This window comes from Myripristis murdjan, chromosome 9 (assembly GCF_902150065.1).
Source record: "Myripristis murdjan chromosome 9, fMyrMur1.1, whole genome shotgun sequence".
NCBI classification, from domain to species: domain Eukaryota; kingdom Metazoa; phylum Chordata; class Actinopteri; order Holocentriformes; family Holocentridae; genus Myripristis; species Myripristis murdjan.
Window position 1 is genome coordinate 34,219,163 of NC_043988.1, and position 22,782 is coordinate 34,241,944.

The 22,782-nt window shown below is 42.5% G+C and overlaps 1 protein-coding gene across 1 annotated transcript in view; it reads right to left on the reverse strand.

Annotated features, from left to right (window-relative positions):
• LOC115364805 (spermatid perinuclear RNA-binding protein-like) overlaps positions 1 to 22,782 on the reverse strand; it is a 65,257-nt gene that overhangs the window by 13,051 nt on the left and 29,424 nt on the right. Inside the window, exons 6-11 of the mRNA XM_030059409.1 lie at positions 18,856 to 18,989; positions 15,901 to 15,996; positions 14,748 to 14,859; positions 10,986 to 11,083; positions 8,781 to 8,874; positions 8,189 to 8,257 (exon numbers count right to left, since the gene is read on the reverse strand). Of these exons, the coding sequence (XP_029915269.1) occupies positions 8,189 to 8,257; positions 8,781 to 8,874; positions 10,986 to 11,083; positions 14,748 to 14,859; positions 15,901 to 15,996; positions 18,856 to 18,989 (603 nt within the window). The remainder of the gene's footprint in view (positions 1 to 8,188; positions 8,258 to 8,780; positions 8,875 to 10,985; positions 11,084 to 14,747; positions 14,860 to 15,900; positions 15,997 to 18,855; positions 18,990 to 22,782) is intronic.

Here is a 22,782-nt window from a genome sequence, read left to right on the forward strand (position 1 = left end):
TTGATGGCTGATTGATGGAGTTCAAATCATAGCGGCCTCGTGATATACTGACAACACAGGCGGACTCGGTGCCACTTCACACCTCCAGTGTCATGAGAGATGAAGAGAGCACTTTGTTTTCCAAGAGTTTCTGAGTGGCAGTATCTCCCAGACGGATCGAAATTGAAAACGTGACATTCGGTGACATCCGCTATAGCAAAACTGCTGACGGCCTCGACAATAAATTTTTTCCTGCTTTGATTTGAAGTCCGGCTCTATCAGACGTGCTTTGAAGCTACAAACTATTTACTCAACTTTGTGCCGTCTGTAAACATTTGGGAATAAACAAACACACTTTTTGAATGATGATGAGATCTGACGGCCTATAGTTTATATTCATCTGAAGGTAATGTTTGACCTGCCCTCAAAGAATATATGCTAATATATTCTTAATTATAAATGCCACATGTATACTCCTCTTGATCTAGTAGGTTATAGCTACCAAAGCGGGTTTTTTTCTGAGTGGAGGGTCAAAATGTGCCATTAGCCTCCTGTTGAAGGGAGTTTCAGAATTACTGCATGTAATATGAAGTAAGTGGGAGCTAAAGTGGAAGCACAGGGTTGAGTGTATGTTTTAATCGATGGTGAGTGTGTATATAGGAAGGAGGCTAGTTTTACGGTGCCACAATTTACTGTGGATCCCTCTGGAAGCGTCGAGGGTCTAATTCAACCAAATATTAGTGATGGGAGGAACCAAAAAAACTACCTGATGTCATCTTCAACATGGGTGCTCAGCAGCAGCAGCATGTGTTTTGGTAAATAATGACGATAATAATGATGCTTTCAAATGTTAAAGTGATGAATGCTTTTTTTTTTTTTTTTTTTTTTTTTTTACACGAGCGAGTTACAGGCCTGGTTTGGTCTCCTCATGGGTGTCATTAGAGCGACTAGACTTGGAACTGGGAAAGCAAAGCTATACCGAGCAAATTCACACGCTGGTGGCTCCGGTCACCGTTTGAAATTTGTTTTAACGTCCATATTCAGAAAACACATGACATCAGAACAAAAAAAAAAAAAACTGCACACGTTCACGTTCAGGCTGTGATGGCTCATAAGAAAGGGAAGCCAATGTGACAAAAGAGGCAGACGATCTAACATTAGTGAGTCCGGTTTTCTCTGGACAGAGCACCACTCACTACTGTGCTTGTGTTTTTTTTTTTTTTTTTTTTTTTTTTTTTTTAAGGGCAAGTAAGGTTTTTACTACACACCGCATGAAAACACTACAATATATCTGCTGGGATTGGGTAGTGCTGTTGATCAATACAAGTGAGTCTAGTAGCTCAAATTTCTGGCTTTCAAAACTCCCAGTGGATTGAAAAGTGGACATATCCAAACATTTATTTCTCCCAAATACGACCTGAGCTTAATTTAGTGGGGAAATAAAACATAATAAATCAGCATACCTCAATTAGTGGGGATGGTACACACTCCTCCACTTTGTGATTTGGGCCGATAAGACGGGTGTATTTTTACATAAACATACTGCAGCTTGAACAGTGTTAACAGAGCAGCTTTGACTTGTGGATGTGTTGTGTGTGTGTGTGTGTGTGTGTGTTGTGTACGATGCGCTCCACTGGCTCAACTTCTTAATAAGCAACCGTGACGTCTGATCCCGACACAGACTGCTCGTACTGCAGAAATTTTCATCCCCTTTTAGGTTTAACACGTTTTGTTATGGCACTGCTGGGTGAAGGAACACACACACACACACATGCACACACACACACACACACTCTTCACAGCTCCTTCAGCTTAAGGTTTATATTTATGATTTGACAGTTTTGTGACCTCTGGGCCGTTGAAACGTGTTTACACAAGCGATGCCAGTGGATTCTGGGAAGCCTAAGACAAGGCCAACAAGCCCAAATTGAAGGGTATGAATGTAATTATAACACACTGTATAAAACCCTCATCTTTAAGCGCGTAGTAACGCTATGGCTTTGTAAGGTTTATGACGCATTTCATCTTCATGACTTTATAATGACATAAAAAGTGGGGAAAAAAACTTATTCTACTAGTTTGTAAAAAAAAAAAAAGCCCAAACATAATATCTTGAGCTACACACCTCGGTTCTGACTATACTGATTCCATGTTTTTTACATGGACCTTGACGGTTAAAACTATGTATGTGACAGATAGTCTTAGGGTCAAGATGTTTTATGGGTAAAATGTTGTTTTAGGGTTAACTGTCGCTTTAACAAACATTTAGTCTGATATTCAGTGTTAAAATTATGTTTTTCTGAAAACAAGTGCAAAAAATCTGCTGGTGGGATGACATAATCCCATGTGTTTCCAATGCAGTTTCACTTGTTTTTAGGGAATTTTTCTGGAAACAAGTATAAATACGTCAAAACAAGGCAGAATAAGGCAAATCAGCCGACTGGGATCAAGAAAATGACACTTGATTCAAGACAATTCTGGAAACAAGCGGGATTATCTCTTTTCTCTATCAGTTTTTTTTTTACCTTGTGTGAAGAAAAACAAGATTTTAACGGTGGATATGAGAATACATGACTTGTAAACATCGAGTCTACTTCCTTGTGTGATTCTGTGCGAGTCTACAAACACTGGTTCGAACAGAAAGTGAGACTTGGAAAAGCCATGGAGGGATATTTTGAAAGCTGAGACATCTAAATGCTAAAAACCATAACAGCCACGAGCTGATGGTGGCTTCTCCTTTCTACTGTTAAACACCCATTGTGTGTATTTTTGAAAAAAGGGTGTCACTGAAAGAATAAGCAATCTTTTCTTCACTCCAGCAAATCGTACCTTTTGTGCAGACTTGGCTTGTGTCCTGCGGCGGCGGCGGTGTGTAATCACTACACGATGCTGCCAGGCACTTAAGACTCAAGTGCCTTCCAAAAAGGTATGAATATGGACAGAGACAGTAATAAGATGAATGTGAAGGTGCTGATGGACAGGTGCTGGGAGAGAGAGGGGGAGGTGTTAATGTGCCGTGTGTGTGTGTGGGCGTGCGCACAACCTCATGCATATGTGGCGTGTGCGCATGTGAGCGTGCACGCCCGTACAACGACACGTGTGCGTTCACCAGTGGGAGGCGGTGAGATAATTGCGTGCCAAGCTGCCTGAAGCCAGCGGTATTAATCCCACTCTATCTCTGCCTCCCCGTCACCTCCTTTGAACTGGAGGCAGATGAGAGTCGCCTGGGACGACTGGCCCAGTGAGGGCCGATTTAATTACTGTGACACCGACAGGCAGGACGGAGGGAGGGAGGGGGGCTGGGCGGGACAGTCAGACGAGTACTGGGGGGTTTGGAGAATACAGCAGCTCTGGCAGGCTTATTTGTTGTTGTTTGTTACCGCTTTTGTGCAGCATCCTAGGGAATGCCTTATCAATTTAAAATGGGATTCATGACTTGTGTGACAAAAGAGGGAAGGCGAGGTGAGACCGTCCAGGCGTTTTTTTTTTCCCCCCCAAAATAAATGAATGAAAAATTCTTTTTGATGTTCAATGGGAGAGAGCAGAATTTAAAAACGTACTGTGACAGAGAGAGAATGAGAGAGAGAGAGAGAGAGAGAAAGAGAGAGAGAGAGAGAGAGGGAGGGAGGGATGGAAGGAGGAAGAGGAGTAGGGGGCTGCAGAGCTGCATCCTGGCAAGACGTTAAGTGTCTCTGTAGTGAAGCAACTGACGGACTTCAGTCAGAATCTGAAATGACTGGAGTTTTACTTTAAAGCGCCGATGTTAAAGCTCCAATTAAAAGCCCAACAACATTAAATATCTGTCCATCCAAGAATGGCACCTACTGCTGAAACGCAGACAGAACAGCTTGAGCGGATCTGGCTGCTAACTGGACGTACAATAGATAGGCTGTAATTATTTCATGTAGTTTGCGATTTCATGTGTGTATTTGCTTGTATGCACGGCGGTGTGGTGATGTATCAGCGTATTACCGTTCACTATCTTGACTTATCATCGTTTATTAGTACTTAGGCCACGAAGTTAGCTGATGAACACGGTGTTACTACAGTACAAATCTGCATTTGGATCTTGCTAAACGACGGCTGCTGCACTGCAAAAACTCAAAATCTTACCAAGATTATTTGTCTTATTTCAAGTCAAAAATGTCTTATTACTAGTCAAAATATCTCATTACACTTAAAATAAGACATGATCACCTTAGAAGTAACTTGTTTTTAGACAACTGTCTCTTGTTTCAAGTGAAAATTTGCTTGAAACAAGTGAAAATTTGCTTGTTTCATTGGCAAAATTTGTTTCTTGTTTCTAGCTAATTTTCACTTATTTCAAGTGAATTTTCACTTTTTCCACTGGCAAATTTTGCCAATGAAACAAGCAAATTTTCACTTGTTTCAAGTGAATTTTTACTTGAAACAAGTGAAAATTGTCTAAAAACAATTTATTTCTAAGGTGATCATGTCTTATTTTAAGTGTAATGAGATATTTTGACTAGAAATAAGACATTTTTGACTTGAAATAAGACAAATAATCTTGGTAAGATTTTGCATTTTTGCAGTGTGAGCTCTACTCTCCTGCAGGGAGGTGCACAAACCGCAGAGAGGCGGTTTAGCGGCTAAAGGCAGCAGGCAGGGTGGCCTCGGCCTCATGCTCCATCCTGGGGAATTTCCTGCTGTTGCATGAAGACGCACGTGAGGAATGAGAGACGGCAGAGTAGAAGCTGTTGGGTTTCAGTGAGTCAAGCTGCACTGGTGGTTCTCTCCCACTCACCAGCGTGTGTGTTGTAGCCGGCGTCACAAACAGTTCGGCGGCTTGTGTAATGTTGCAGTTTCTGACGCTCTGAATGCACCCACTTATTCTGACGCGCCCTGATGAACGGCTGGATGCTCAGAATGGACACTGGGCGACTCGTCTGACTTCCTGGCTGTTTTTTGACTCGGTCTGACTTTGACACGCCGACGCTGACATCCACTCTTTTCACCCTCCACGCAAGAGCGCCTTGATTTGTAGAAAAGCCTCGACCTCACCACTTCCCTTTTTTCTTTCAGGTCCATTGGCTTCCTTTTCCACCTTTTTCACTCAGTTGTAGCCATTTAGGCATCGGGTCTCGCCTCCATTTTCTGCACCGTAAACACACAAGCCGTTGGGATGCCGGGTTTTAAGTAACATGAACTGATTCAGTATGCGATAATGGATTTACAATGCGATGCTGTGGCAAAATCTAAGATGAAGTTGAATTTAAACCGAACTGGCCTTGGATGGTTTGGACTTGAGTGAAGAGGATCCGGGCTGACAGTGGCTTGCCATTTCTGCCTCACAGACCTTTTTCATCCTCATACATGAGTGCTTTGATTTCAGGAAGAGCTCAGCCGCGCCACACACGTCTTTCAGCTCCACTGACTTCCTTTCCCACCTCTCTCTCCCCCTTCTGGCAGACCTGCTGTCAAGGTGAATTTTGTTTACAGTCTCGTTTTCACATGTTCACCAGACACAGAGACCACACCGGAGCCTTTTGTTGTTTCCACCGGCTGCAACTTAGTGGCAAATTCCCCAATCAATACCCGTTAATCACCAGCTGAGACAAGCACTCTTTCAGTCGCCTCTTGGGACGTCAGCTTGCACGTGACAAGACGGGGCTAATATGGGCTTTTGACACAAATACTTTTAAATTCAAACTGACTAAACGGGCATTTAGCACCTGTAAACAGACCAGAGGGGCAGTGGCCACTTTTTGTGCACTTCTGCCTCATTACATTTACATTTACAGGAGTTTCCCTCTCAAGCAGCAAAGCTCTGGGAGGGGCTTATGGAAAAGAACCACCTACTCCGATTGATCAAGGATGATAATAAATAGCGACTCAGTAATTGCACGGGCTGTGTAACACCTGTGGAAAACCTGTCTTATCTTGGTGTGTCTATGTTTACAAGCACACAAGAAACCCAATTATTGTGAGTAACCATGCAGGAAATCTGATAACTCAGTTTACCACGCAGGAGGGTGGTGGCAGATGTGTTTTTTGTTTCTTTATATTTCCATCAGCACTGATATAAAATGGTTTTGATCTTTACTGAGTGTCACACGGGGTGTGTGTTTATTGTGTTTATATGAGTTTTGATATAAAATTGTCACGAAATAGGAATTCAACGGTGTAAAAGGTTTTCCAAATGTATTCGCGCCATCGATGGAACTTATTTGATCTCACCAACCGGAAAATGAACATGTGTTTCCAAACAGAAAGATGTTATGCAAAAGAGGTATTTCTGTCGCAGCAGTCACATGGTAAATAGAGAAACTGTGTCTGTGCTCATTTTCATACCAGTTCTTAATAGAGAGTAGGGTGCTAAACTGGAAACACCACAAGGCACTTTGCATTGCAAAATTCAAAGCAAATAGCACCTCTTTTACTAAAACTAGCCTCATGACTGCTGGTCGACTAGTATGAGCCCAATCTGAGATTAAAGAAACACAACTTGAAAGCTGCCGCCTAAACAAAAAACAGCAACAACAGAAGCCAAAATGACAGGCTACTTACATACTGCGACAGATTTGTGCATTGTCCGTCTGCTCTGTGGCTATCACTGTTGCTACGACTCTCAGTGCTGCTATTAGCACTGCAGGAAACATTTATTGCATCTAACTCTCAATCAAATGAACAAACTCTGATGACAGACAAAATCAACCTTGAGGAAAAGTGTTTCTTTGGGGAAATCGGACCGCCGACGCCTGTATCAGTGTCAGCTGAGCTCCACCACAGATATTCAGAGTAACGCAGATGTTGCAGCAGCATTGGTGCCGGTGGTAAAAACATGAACATGCTTCCTGTCCTGGACATGACTGGTCCTTTTCTGCGGCAGTGCAACAGCCAAGTAGTTGGCGGAAACAAAATTTACATTTCCACTGATTTATTCCTCTGAAAATTTAAAAATGTCAAAATGCTGGGAAGAACATTATGGGAGAAACAGCCCTAATCTGTACTCAGGTATGTCTTTTCCCATTGGACCTTACTGTCTCAGGGCCTACCACTTGTCTCCTCAGACACATTACAAATTTACTGTCAATTCAAAACAGAGTCTTTTCTTCATAATTAAGTAAAAGCAGCTTTTAAGTTCACTAAATCTGAATGATGTGCTGCTCCACTGGCAATAAAAACTGGCAGATCCACAAATAATCCAGTCAATAGGTGTCATTTAATAATATTAAAACTATTGTATCTGCATCACATGTACTTGCACACTGTGAGCTTTACGGTTATATTCACTTTCTGAATATGTTTTAATTTAATTTTAATTTTAATGATGCAGAGCCTCTACTCCCAAATTGTAATTGTCCCCAGGGGTGGAACGCAGTTACATCGGGGTTACACTAAAAAAAACAAACAAACAAAAAAACAGTGATTTCTATTTCCAAGCCGATGAATCATAATTAGTCAATAATTAATAAACAGTATAGGAAGTCACATGCAGTTTTGGCTATCTCTGGCTCAGCTCCCACAACAACACAAGCCGCTGCCTATTAGCGGCGCCTAGAAACGACCGCCAGGCTTTGATGATAAACCAATTAAGTCAATTTATTTGAATTTATGTTTTAAGTTGATGCAAAAAAAATAGATGAATTGTAAAAATCAAGAGTTTGACGGTGTGAGTTGCAGTATAACACAGCCGCTAAACACTCAGACAAACAAGTCCCTCATCTACAGAGAGCGTGCACGTCCAGAGACACGTGTGTGAGTCACCAGTCACATGACCATGCAGGGAAACAGTCCTGTCCATTGGTAGTCGTGGTTACTGCACAACAAGAAAAACCTAGATTTAAATCGTGAAAAATCTGAGGGGAAAAAATAGAACTTCATTTTTGTGGCCATATCGCCCAGTCCTACAACCACCTGCTTTTTATTTCCCAGCAGCTCCTGAACAGTGGATTCATTGTTTTCAGTGTTTCCCAGTTTTTACTGTTTCATCTGTTTTGTTCATGTGCCATTTTGTTTTACAGACAAAAAAAAACCCTCCAAAACTTGTTTTTTGCAAAGTTTTTGAGCCCGCTCTCTGTCCATAAATTCACTATAAGGTCAAAATTGACCCGACGTATCAATCCAGCCCTAGTGCTTAGTCCTCTAACACCTTTGCCTCCCTGCTGTAGCGTCTCCTGGGGTTCAAAGGAGACAGGAAGAGGACCGGGACGACCTGAGCGCTCTGTGATTTAATGGTCAAAGTCACCTTTCATCCTCTTGATGAAGTCTCTGTCATCTGGCCCTCCATCCTCCCTGAGCCTCTTCTGACAGCTTCCTGGAGAGCACAGAAACAGCAGCATCACACATCTGATACACACACACACACACAGAGGCCAGGCACACACAACAACAACAATAATAATAATAATAATAATAAAACCAGTGAAATGAGGTTTATTTACACAGCGCTTCTCTAAAAGCAGAGCTCACAAAGAGCTTTACAGCAAGGCACGGAAACAAGGAAAGGAAAATACATAATGAAGAGATAAAAATATGAAACAGCACACAGATATACTTGGATAAACACGGGTAGACACACAGATGAATACACACACACACACACACTCTCCTTAAGTTCACATGCACTGACACATAAACAAGATAACACACATACAAGCTAAAAAGATAAACAAAAAGACACACATACAGATTCACATGAATGCACACATACAAGAACAAGCACACACACACACACGCAAAGAGGAAACACATCGTAAATATACACCCACCCACACATAAAAACACAAACAGGAAGCACACCCACACACTGACACACACACACACACACACACACACACCTTCTAACAGCCTTGGTGAAGGTTTGCTGGCGGGGAGAGGATCCATATTCAAGACCTTGTAAAGCTGTCCAAAGGCTAGGAGGCGTAACGCATGCTGAAAAACAAAACACACACACACACACACACACACACACACACACACACACGTGCTCTGTGAGAAAACCCAGACAGAATAAGGGCACATCACTTTATCAGCGAAGCAGGAGAACAAACCCCTCTGCACTCTGGGGGGAAAAGAAGAGAGGAACAACAGGCAGCAGCAACAGCGTTTACGCTCCGATCGATATCCTTAATTATCAAGAAAACTTGTGCGAGCGGGCCGCCATTAGTGTAAACCAGCCGATTCTGTTGGGAGAGACTTCATGCATTATGGAACGAGGAATAAACATTCTCTGGGCGCGAATGAAGTTGAAAAAAGGAATAGAAAAAAAAAACATTCCCAGACTTCCATTTCTGGCATTTTTCATCTCACTATCAAAAGTGAAACAAAAAAGAAAAAAAAAAAAGAGAGAGAGAGCGCACATTTCGCGCCCGGGAGGCAGACTTTGTTGTTTCGTGCGGTTAAGGAAATAGCGTTAGCATTAGCGGCGGTAGCGGCGGTGTGGGTGTGAGTGGAGGGAGAGTTCCCACGCTCATTAGGCGGCTAATTAGAGCGCCGCTTCGTCAGGCTCCTCCAGCACCCAGGGGCTGCTTTAGCGGAGGTCAGGGTCCAGGCTTGTGCTGCGGCCACTCAGCTATAAATAGTGCTGACGCGAGCTCGGGGCCGAGGGCTTCCTTTAAATAAACCTCCTTCAATCAGCCGGGCAGGAGGGAGCGCGTTGCTCGCCTGTTTTCCTGGAAGAAATGCTGACTTTGGCGCAGCGAGCGGAGCGGGAATACACCCCGGTGGGACGTTTCAAGGTCTCAAGAGTAGCACTGGAGGCTCCTGGTTAGATTTTTTTTTGTTTTGTCTTAAATCCTTGGCCAGCTAATTATTACGAGCGGCAGAATGAGTGTCTGCGGTCTGTTTTACTGCAGGAAAACAGGAAAAGGAGTTTTACAATGCTCTGAGGTGCAGGCATGAGACGTGTTAAATATCAGTTACATACTGTAGCTCAGTGTGAAAGTCATGCCGTTATGCAAGTTAGAAAGTAAGACTAGTATCACTACCACCTCCTTTCATGGGAACATATCTGTTTCTTTCACTTAACTCCTGAATATCAAAATATTTTTTAAAAAATCCTGAATATTAGACAATCCGGAAAGAAATCTGCGGCCATAATGATCTGTGGGAACGCTTGAAAATTCCTATTCCTGCTCTGGGTCTGAAGTGACTCGCTGCTCCTTTTTCCAGTTTCCAGGCAGCGTGAATTTATATTTAGAAACGTCTCCCTGCTGCCGGGTAAAAATAATGCGAGTGAAATTTTGAAGCTTTTTGTTTTCTTACTCACCTTGATTGAATTTAAATCTACACTGTAATTCATTTGCTCGTGTGCGGGGTGACTTTCATCACCTTCGGGCGCTCCACCGCTCCCACCACAGGATCACAAGGCTGCCGGTTCAAGTCCCACAGCTGGCTGGGGTGATGTGGATGGGTGGGAAAATAAATCTCTCCTCTCAGCAACTACTGCTGAAGTGCTTCTGAGCCAGGCATTTAACCCGAGAGCTGCTCCCAGTAGCGTTCAGGAGAAATCTGTGGCTGTACTGGGCAGCTCCCACAGTGAATGTATGTGTGTGTGTGTGTGTGTGTGTGTGTGAGAAGGTGAAGCAGCTGGGCGATGCTTCTACCAATATACCAACTATTTACTTTCAAAAACATGTAACAATGAGAACTCAGATTATTCTGGTTTATAGACGGGCAACTCAGGATTATTTTCAGTGTTGCATAATCTAACAATTATTTTAATCAACTTCATTTCAGTTTGTGTATGAAGAGTCGAAAATAAAACCAAAGTCTTATGGAAAGTGATCAGAGCCCAAAATGACATTTTCAAATGTTTCCCATGGTCTGACGAGAAGCCAAAAAAAGTATTTATTTTGTGACGATGAATGAAGAAAAGCTCCTTAGTGAAGCTGGAATCAGTGAATGTCTGGCATTTTTACTTGACAAATGACAAACAATTCATGGATTATCTACATGATTCTGTCCGTGGGCTAGCTGATTAATCGGCCGTGTCAGGACAACAGGTTTGAATAAAGCGTTCAGCGGCAACACGGCGTACTGACCTGTGCGCTGTGTGTGACGGCGTCGGCCTGCTGGGCGCTCAGGGCTGACAGGGTGTCTGTCGGCTCTCGCTCACAGGGGTCGTGGAGTCCCGCACCACCTGGGAACAACCAAACACATCAGCATCATCCCTCTGTGAGCTCTGACTGCAGGGGAGGAGTCTCCCAGACAGCGTCACACACAAAGAAACTGTGTTAATCTGAATCCCACCAGAGATCTGGGCGAGTTACACACACACAGTGAAGGCTGGCTGACGGCTTATGGGCAACAAATGGTAAATGGCTGTATTTCAATAGTGGTTTTCTACTGACCACTCACAGTGTGCGACAGTGTTTGCCTCACCCATTCACACACACACACACACACACACAGTCATGTTTCCATCACTTCAGAGGACATTACATTGACTTACATTCATTTCCTGGAGATTTATCCCAACCTTAACCCTAACCACTACCTGCCTAACCCTAACCCTAACCCTAACCTAACCCTAACCCTAAAGTTATCTTAGCTTTAAATCAAGTCTTCACCCTAAAATTAATGATTTTCACTTATGGGGACTTGCTTTTTGTCCCCATAAGGAAGGCGAGTCCCCACAACATGACTGTGTAAACAGATTTATGTCCCCACAACATTAGCAATACCTAGTACACACACACACACACACACACACACACACACACACACATTTATGACAGAGGCTGCCATGCAAAGTGCCAAGCCGCCCCTCAGCAGCAGTTAGGGGTTCAGTTTCTTGCTCATGGGCACCTCGACACGCTCTCTGGAGGAGCCAGAGATTGAACCGTGAACCCTCTGGTTACCAGACGGCCGGCCTGCCTCCTGAGCCATGCAGCCCCAGGCACTTGGCCTTTGGCTGAATTTCACTACCGGTCCCAGCGCTCGTATGTACACTGTCCAGAACTCTGGTGGGATCTGTGACAACGCCAAAAAACCTGCTTCACCAACCTGTCTGAAAAGGTCAAAAGATCAAAATGCACATTCTGGAGTCTGTGATTCCTCAAACAAAATAATGCACTGCCCCCTGTTGTGTAAGCTGAATTCAAGGATTAATCGTCATTAAGGGGGGAAACAGCACATTTTCCCATGTTCTGTCATATTTATACTATCTGATATTAACGCACTCCACTGAAACCAAAGGAAAATCACTCAGACCTGCTGGTGGAGGTGGATCATTTCTGTGGCAGATGAAACCCTGAACCACGTTCAGCCCATCAGAACTCCACTCTGATCCACTGTGGAATCTAAAGAATGAGTTTCCAAACTTACATAAGGATTTCATCTCTCAGACTCCCTGCTGAGTGCACTCAATCTGTTCCTGGTACATTTTTATATAAGATTTCGGTTGCCATGATTTACAAAAGAATTACATAACTGCTTACATCACTGCCGTGTGATATATGATAGCAGGGAGAGTGAAACATAAGATCAAAAAAAGTCATTCTCATATGCCGGTGCATTTCCATCAACTTTCAGTGAATGAAATATCAGATATAGTGGAATTAAAGCTTCCTTCTTTTTGCTGGCGACCCACCAGGAGGCTCTCCAGTAGCCCCAAGGAGCTGCACTGCACTTTGGAAACCATTAATCTGGAGTGCAGATCATCAGAGCTAAGACTGGAATAGAGCGAGTGCAAGAAATGTCTGGCAAATATCAAAGTAATCTTAAAATACATTCTTAAAACATCCTTTCAAAGCTTTTCGCTGAACAGATATAGATACAGATATATAGAGACAGATATGGATATAGATTTTTTTTTTTGGTTTTAATGCTTTTTACTTTTCACTTTTTTCAACCCTGTTTCCCGACTTAAACCGTCATTTTAACTCATTTATTATGTTCATTATTACTTCATCATCTGTGCAGCATGTTGTGACTGCATAGATGATTAGTTTACTGGTTTATTAACCTTTTCGGCATTAATTACAGATTCATGAAGACAACTATTACAATAAAACACAAATATTACGTGGACCAAAAATTTAAAAGACTTAATATTTAAATTAGAGCAAAAATATAAGATCTACAATTGTAAGGATGACTGGAGCTATCATAATTATAATCGTTTCATCTGCCCAATCCCATTTTAGGTCTCTTTTCATTATTCATTCTCACTTTGTATTTGACAGTAGCTGAATACAAGCTTTTTTATATATTTCAACAGAGGATGGCACAAGTTGCTCTTTGAGTTCAATAGTGATTTCATTTCATTTCACTGCTTTGTGAGCAGAGCGTTTGAGTGTTTGATTATTGGATTCCTTCACTGTCACTACAGAAAAAAAAAAAAAAAAAAAAAACCTGACAGCTTAGTATTCGTTTCTGATGTTATGAATTTCATAGTTAATATGACTGGAAAATGTTTAATGTATTGGGGATAGCATCTGCTGCTCAAATGAAAACATTTTTCATGTGCCACACGAACACGTAATTACCATGTTGGGACAGAAACTGTGATTTATTTCCACATTATTAGGCAGCGATGTCCTGCAGCCACGAGAACAATTTGTTAACACAGTGCCGGATTTTAATGTTCATGTTTGCTGAGCATTTTTACACATGAGCCCTTCTTACTAGGAAATCCTGGAGAAAATTAATTCCAGTTGCCAGTTAGATTGATGATCAGCCAGTCACACTGAACCGGCTCTGAGAAACCTGACTAGTACATTGTTGATAAATATTATTAGTGGAAGCAATAGTGGTGCTGATGATACTATAAGCAGTAGTAGCAGCTGCATTAGATGTACATTTACATATATATGTGTGTGTGTGTGTGTGTGTAAAAAAATATGCTGCCAATGCATTTATCCCCCTTATAAAACAAAAAAAGTCCCTTTGTGAGGCAGGCATCTCAGCTGCTTTGACATGAAAGCAACATCAAAATCTGAACTAGCAGAGATCTCTGATTCTCTCGCTGAGTGAATCTGACAAGATGAAACTTGTCAGATTCACTTGTAAGAAAACCAAACATAACATCGTCAATTTGGGTCCATTTTGGATTTTTACCAAATGAAAACGGAGCACCAGTCTGCAATGAATGAATGAATCTGCAATTAAAAAAAAAAGTAGCAGCAGCAAGACAGTTGAGCACAACAAATCTTAGAACCGGTAGCCGATACTCAACGGGACAGAGACAGATGGAAAAGTTTGACTGAGGGAGTTTGTCTGAGCAAATAACAAAACACTTGGCGACAGGACCGTTTCGCATGGTGGAAAACTGTCATTATAGATGCTTAGATGTCTATAAAGCCAGTTATCTGTAACAATCCACCACCTTCCCCATGTCCATAATTGACACTTATGGTTGACAGATGCGATAATTCTGACCGACAATGTTTGGCATGAAAAATATCATTATCACCACAGCCCTATTGCTGTGTAAACAAAAATCTGCATTGCATGGTTCTTCCTCAGGAAGTGAAGTGCTGAGGGAAAGCTGAGGCATATGGATGCATTTGGGTTGCTATATTGTACATTGAAAAAAATGCTTCCAAGGCCATATATTCATTTTCAAAAAACGCTCAAGGCCTCATTTGACTTTATGAAAATCAGCACACTTTGAGGTTGGGGCGTCTCAGGTGCACATAGTCCTGTCTCTCTCCACTTTTAAGTCTCTAATAAAAAGTGAAGGGGAAAAAGTTGAGAAAACACCCTTAAAAAAAGAATGTTCAAGGCCTGTGGGAACCCTGTTGTTATTATTACACAGAGTATGAAGCAGACAGAGCCTGCAGGCTGCCGCAGGGACTGACCAGGCAGGAGGATCCCTGAGGCGATACACTCCATGACGCGGCGAAGAGCTTCTCCAGGCCCCAGCGGCCGGTTACAGGTGGCGATGGCCTTCTCACAGATCAGCTCCAGAGGCTGCCGGGGTAGAGAGAGAGAGAGAGAGAGAGAGAGAAAGGGACACCACTTAACACTCACTACTGTCTATCTGGAGTCGAGTTACTCCTCCTCTAGCGCTGGATTGTACCACACGTCCTGCACAGACACACCCAGCAAGCATCAGACAAACGGTGACATGCAGGAGGAAGTTAAACCTCTGAGGTTCACATGACATGCAGGTTTAGCATCAAATAAAATGTGGGCCAAAACTCGGATATTGCTGTAACAGTGATTAAAGCACCACATCAGTGTCTTTGCATGTTTAGCGTAATATCTACAAAAATCTTTAAACTTCACATCTTTGTTGATCTTCTCCCCAAATCAAGCAAACTCCCATACCATTTCTCCAGCCGCTGGTTTCCATTCATTCCACTATGATATGAAAATGAACTTTCAGAGACTTCAGACTTTCTTCACACCAGTACTCCATCACTGTAATAAAGTCCTCCACGTGAGTTTTCCTAAAAAGATGCTGTTGCATGAGCCATTGGACCTATGCGAAGCTTCCTTCTTCCATTGGAAACTACGACAAGGTGGGTGTTTGAACCAAAATTTTTGCAAAATTAATTAAATTGTATGTAAATCGTAGTAATTGTGCCAAACATTCAAAGTCACTGGTATTGTGCTTTAAGGATTCTCAATAACTAGAACGTGATACTGGTGAAAAGATATGCAGATCCTGGTTTCACAAAACTGATTGCTGTTTCAATTTCATTTTTAGCACCAGATCTTCATGACTTTTCAACGTTGGTGCAAGCCATCATATTTATATCTACTCAACAATAAAATGTTTGCTGGGTAAAAAACGCATGCAATCAGGTGTTTTAAAAATAGTACATAAAGTTACAAATTCACTACAGTTTGCAGAGGAGTATGTACTGCATACTGTCTGCTCAGTGCTGTATCTCTGTGGCGGCGTGTTGCTGTGTGTGCTGCTGGTGTGTTTCTGCGCTGGTGTCAACACAACAAATTCCCGTGCGTTCTGACTCAAGCGATTCAGATTCTGTCGCTGTCACCTACCCATCCTTTGAGCGGCTGCCACACAGGCAGTCTGTTGCAAATGTCTCTGAGAATCCGCATGACGATGACGCAGGACTTCAGATCTGTGACTCTGGCCTGAGGGGACAGACAGACAAAACTTAACTGACAGCATGAGCAGCATTAGAACAAGCTAGCAGTCTGGGAAAGCTGCAGAGATGCTAAAAATATGTGCCTGTGACACCTTACGGGCTCAGAGATGCAGCTTCTCCGGTGCTTGTAGTGATGCTGTAACAACAGCTGAATTTCAGTGTACTCCGATACCATAGTGAGAGTTTGAACTCAATATTTAACTTTATTAACATTCGATTCTTCCGCCAAATGTGGTTCTGCCAGCGTAAATTGCATTTCGGCATCAGGTCTGAAGGGCATTTTGAAGACTGGAGGAGTTGAAAGAGGGAAAAAAAGAAGAGGGACAGGAAGAGACAGAGCAGCGGTCTCGATCTTCAAAGCAAATTGTAGCAGGCCAACACTGCGCTGAACTGGATCCCAGTCCACCTCAACTGGTTGACCAAACTGGTGCCAGGAGGGGAAGGCTGCACTCCATCGCCATCAAAACCCCCATGAAAAAAGTTTCTACAAAGCTGTCCAAGTCAGTGTGGTGAAATGAGGAACTTAGCAAAGCATCACAGTGATTTTTATAAGACATCACTACTGCACGATTTCAAAATAAAGTGTTTTGTTACTGATTCTCATTGCAGAGTTGATGAAGTTATTAAAGTTAGTGATACTCATGTGAACTTGCAGTGCTTTCCATGGTCTTCTGGCTAAAATTAAGTACACTGGTTATCCTGTGACCTTGCTTGAGGGGTTTTTCTTCCTCGCCATGGTATCATAGAGGTGATACTGAACTTAAAAATTCTGATATCATGATGTACATCTCAATCTATCCATATATTAACTTCTTCTAAGTTTCCTGGATCAACGCAATACACTCACTCACTATATTTCCCCCAAAGCAGCGGTTTTCAGACTTTTTCAACTTCTGGTCATTTTGCCCTTTGGACTCTGACATGAAAAGATATTAATTATTATTAATTATTAATTAATAACAACAACATCATCATCAACAAAAATAACAGAAAATTAACATTCCATTTCTTGCATCCTGGACATGGCAATATCCTGGGCAATATATCAGCAATGTATTGATATTATATTGATATTATTGGTTTGGTTTGGTTTGGTTTCTTTATTTACACATGTAAAAAAAAAAAAAAAAAACTTCATAAAAGATACAAAAAAAATTGGCAGGAAAATGTGAGGGAGTATTGCCTAAAAACCCTCAAGGGCCTTGATTTTGGATACTGTAATATCATGATATGACATAAGTGGTGTCTTAACCTGCCTTTTAAAGGCTGTATTACAGTAAAAAAGAAAAAAATATGCAGCTTTCTGTTGTAGATTGTCCTATTATTTGTCTCTACCTGCTTGGCCATCATATCCACATTACACATGATTGTTTATCAAAAACGTCATTGTATACATATTTTGTGAAAGCATCAAGTCATTTCTACAATACTGTAGAGTGTTTGCAGTGTTTGATGATTACTGCCTTCTGCAAACCTTTGCTCCGTCGACCCACATTCCTAACTGTTTATTAATAGCAGCGGTCCCTTTATATTCATTTATTGTAGCTGCGGTGGTCTCAGAAGATACACAAGTATAAATACATTCATAAATTCATCATCTGACCCCATTTCCCATCCAACCACTACAAAAATAAATTAAAAAAATAAATAAATAAATAACACCCCAGCTCCAAATTACCCAATCCCCAACTCCTTCAAAAATTAAAAAGCACTGATGAGTAAAACCACATTCGCATAAGACTAGTATCATGTAGGGACCTCAAGTAATTAATTCCTTATTCCCCAACCTCTGTGCTAATGCTTGTGAAATGCATTTGCATGGGTTAATGAAATTCACTAATGTCATTGGTACCTTGGATACTACTGAATAAAGGTTAGGATTTTACAGTTTGTTACTGCCTGATTTAGCAAAGCAAAACTTGACGTTGGCAGTTGTTATTTCATTCATTTTATTTCAAGTTCATGCCGAAAAAGTATTTCAAACGTTACACTGCTGTGTGCATTTTTCATGACAGGAGGAAGATAGGAATTGCATGACTAGAAGGAGAAGAAAATGAAATCATGGCAAAATTATATTAGACATGACCAAGATTTTGATTTGCCCAATATTAGTATTAATATGGGACCAAAACATAACACGCTTTAATTTTTACTTAACAAATTACAGCCATTGGAAGATTCACATGGGATTAAAAATCGCTGATGGAATCTGCATTATTACAAGTCATGGAACATCCCCCAGTGATATTAGCCCCCTGTGAACAGGACTCTGAATGAAACACAATCATCCATGCTCTGGCCTTCCTGCACTCCACACTCCAGCCCTGCACTCTGCTGCTACTTGGCATTTAGCTTTCCCTCCCCTAAGGAAACCTGCTCATCGCTGCATCTGACCTTGGCTCTCATCTCCCTCCTGGCCCCCCAGCAGTGGAATAACCTCCTCAACCCGGTCAGAGCAGCAGAGCTGCAGTCTACCTGAAAACTCATTTCTTCAAGAAACTCTGCATGACCCTGTCTCACTCAGAATCACATCCCGCTCTTCCATCTTCTTAAGCTTCCACTGAAAAGCTTTCTGCCTTTCTACTCATCACTTATTCTTTACCCGGCACTTCCCTACAATACATCATCATTCTCGGTGCCTCTGTATTGTATGCCTTTTATCAGGACCAAGTGGTTTTGACCCACGGACCTCCTCACTGCTGGATGCTTGTAATGTTGGCAATCTAACAACTCAAGGTTATTCTACTGCTGCACTCAATGAAAGTCACCCAGGATATGACTGGATGCCAAAAATGTAAAGGTAGAGCAAGAAAAAAAAACCTGTTATCAGTCAAGCTGTGCTCACCTGGAACCACTTGGCATGTCGGAGCGCTGCCAGGGCAGCCTGGCACCTCTGCCTGTCCAGAACATTCTCATCGTCCTCCTTCTGGTCCTCCTCCCTCTCCTGCCCCTCCTGCCCCTCCTTCTGTGCAGCCTCCTCTGGAGAGAGGAAAAGGAGGAGACACGACAGACTGAGCGTGACCACACTGACCTTACACACACAAACACATACACACAGGCAGCAGGGTTGACGGCTAATTATTAGGCAAATCCACTGATCTGACCGAATGAGCTGAGAGGGGAAAATTTGACAGATTCCATGATTTTCTGGGAGGGGGATTTCTCATGCACAAGGCAGGATCTTTCATAACATTAACAAGAGGAACCGGAGTAGACGTGAGCACATGCGTCTTGCTGCCCGGCCGGAGTCTCACTCTAGATGCAGATCAGTGGCTGAAGGCGATGGAACACGCCAGATTAGTGTGTTATCGATTACAGCGCAGGATGAAAATGAAAGCATGGCACCAGCTCAGGGCCGCACGCCAGATTGGAGATCAGGATAACACTTTAGAATATTAAGATGTTTTGACAGATTAAGAAATGCTGGCTCAGGATTGCCTGAGATTGGGGGAAAGCAGAGAGTAGTGCAGGCTTTTTAGTAATTCCACTTCAACTTCCAAGAAAAAAAACAACAAAACGAAACAGTTGGCCTGCTCGATAGGTAAAATGCTCTGCAGATTGTTTGGGCGCCATGCTGGTATTTTCGCTCTTGCGGGGTCAGTCAGATGTTTATGTTTGACTGAAACAGTCTCTCCACACCGGGTTCCTGTGGGGAGCACTCCTGCCATGACTTGAGGCCGAGCCATGGGAGAACAACAGCAGAAGAAGAGTGACAGCGGATGACAACAACAACATAAACATCTGAGAGTGAGAACGCCACCCTGGAAAGAAAGTGAAGGCTGTTGGTTCTCGGGAGCAGCTAAGGGGTGCCCGCTGTGGGACAGTCAAGCAGACGGACAAAAGGGGGAACAGACTGCAGACCACACCGTAGAGCTCAGCAGGAAGGCCTCACAATTCATTAATGACCTAACCCACAAAATCTAAGCTAGTGGATTGATATTTTCATTCTTCAGCTAGCTAACTTACAGGTATTAGATCCTCATAACCACACCATTGCGTGGGTATGATTTCTTCAGTGCATTTTCTTCAATGTTACTATGGTTTTAAGATATCTTAATATAGATATCCGATGAGTAATAGCAAGCAAACATTTAACCATAAATATTTTCCACAAAGATGACAGTGATGCTGACACATAGTATTAGAAAAACACCTACTCTTACAGAAGAGGTGACAGTGCCGTCGAGCCTCAAATCCCGATACCTGCAGTATTCAAATTCCAATTTATTCTGCTGCACGTGATGCATCAGCAGTATTGTGAGCCGAGGAGCAATCTCTGTGTGGTTTATCAGTCTGTCGCTGTAGAGACCGTTGTGAAAGCTGAACAGGATGGAAGAGGTGGGAGACAAACGAAGGAGCTGATGAGAGACACAGGAATCGTCCCGTGTCACTCCTCCTCTAAGACCAAAGACTGAGGACCTTCATGTTCTGCCCCAGGGAGAGCTGGGTAATGCAGCACTTGGGCGGGACTCACAGGCTAATCGCATGCTTTGTCAAAGAAAAGTGGAAGTGTAAACTTTTCAATGCAGCACTAATGTTTGGACAAACTCACAGGTTTGCTTTGTGCAGCATGAGACCTTTAAACAAATAATACTGGGAATTTAAGTGAAACCCAGAAAAATGCTATTAAAATTATCCTCCTTGGTGGCTGGAAAGTACAGTCAATTTAAAAAGTATGAGTGGTTCCTCTAACGCTGCCAGTGTTAGTGGATTGATTCCCCTTGAGGCCAGATAAACTAAAAATATATACACTCATGGGAAAGTAAGGTGCTTTGGATAAAAGCACCCACCAAGTGGCAGCTATTGTGTTTTGTTTTTTTCATCCTTTCATAACTTAAGCCATGTCTGAAGGATTTGGAAACTGAAAGCTAATAATGGCAGGGGATTAAGACTTAAACAGGCAATATCACTGTATAACCAAATGTGAGTTATTCTTCACAGAGGCAAATATCTCACTCAGTGAAATAACAGGCCTAAAGTTATATATAATAGGTGGTCACATGTACAAGGAACTTTTTTGATTTTTTTTCTCAACTTCTGTGTAAAAGAACCTAGAATTTATCCATTTCAATTCACTTGACAGCCTTTCTAAATGTGTCATAGGATCAGGATTAAGGTAGATGAGATATGCAGATGGACTGATCAACATCTTTCCCAGAGGCAGGCCATGAAGTAACCATCACTCAGAGGTCAAGACCACATACAGATAAGGACAACCCCCACTAAATTCTCCTTGACATCATCAGCTTAGGGGAATTTTGATTAGTGACCAGGACATCAAATTAAATTAACACCACTGCTTTTTTACAACATGAAATTATGGGATGTCATTCTGAGCCAATAGCAACTGATCAACAGCGAGGGGTCAGCCCAAGTAATTGTAACAAGGAACAACTGATCTCGAGAGAGGGCTGCTGGGTAATGTAGTCATTTTGTCCTTTTGGTCTGTGTGCTCTGTTGGCAGACATGGACCAGAATTTCATGGCGTACAGTGACCCAGAGAAAAGTCCATTCAACAGAGGAAGGGGGGCGGGGGGTAGAGGAGCATGTCTGAGGCAGAGAGTGAGTGGGTTGGTTTGATCTGGTTGTCGGGGAAGCCCCTTGTACCCAGGGTTTCCTGCTGCTGGGTGGGGGCGCCTCGTCGGCGGCGGGGCCTCAGAGATGTGTCAATCCACACAGCACGCTGACCTGGGGAGCTATGGCAACAAAACCAACAGTCAGTGAGCAGAGGCGAGCTACAGGACGTACACTCTAAAAACTAGGGGTTCTACTAAGATCCAAAGGGAATCAATGAGCACCTTAAGATTCCTCACCATAAAGAACATCCCTAAAAGGTTCCTTGAAGAACTCACGTGGAAGAGGCGGTGCCAGGGTTAAATGAACCGCTGATGAAGGGATTCTTCAAGGAACCCTTCTGGGGTTCCTCTAAAGTTGCAACCTGAATAAACTATTAAGGTTCTTTGAAGACACTTTATGGTTTGAAGTGCAGAAAACATTATCGGGAGAGTCAGATCTGTTCTTGTTTTGTTTGTATACAGGAGAGGTAGCAGGATAGAGTTGTTTACTGGAGCTTTATACTGTATATAACAAAACCGACAGAGACAAAAAGGTGCTGTCCTGGTTTGTGCTGGCAAGCCGCTGAATCTGAAGGCTGAGGAAAAATTGTTTTCTCCCTGTTGTTACACCACCTCAAAGATGCACTGAACAGCCGTGCTCTGGAGCTCTCTATACTGTTTGGCAGAATCCATTTTTCTACCTTTTGTGATGGCTTGACTCAATCATTCCCAGTGGGACTGTCACAATAGGACGATGTGCTCCATAATGGCAGCTCTTCACGTCTGTCTCACCTTTCATTCATTTTTAGTTTCATTCCCCTTTGGAAATAATAAAAAAAAAAAGATTCACAGTAGAAGCGCTCATGCCAAACGTCCACGCTCATCTTATAGTACAGAAAGCTGGCAGCACAGCACGGAGTTAAGCTTCCAGTAAATGTATGGTCGGTGGAGATGATTTTTCCTCAGCTTCTGGTAAAAAGAAATAAATAACCATGGTGGTCTTTTGGGGATGGATTCCCTTAAGTGTTAGGTCAACAGGAACAATAACCACCTTCTCATCTAGGGGAATCGGTGTCCTAAAAGTATCTCATCTGATTCAAAAGTCTGAAACGATTACTTTCTTTTAAACATCTCTCCAAAAGGAACACCTTCCCTGATCTGAAGGGAATGCTTGCCTCAAATGGATGGCCTTCCTTTCTGCTCACAAAGAGATTGAC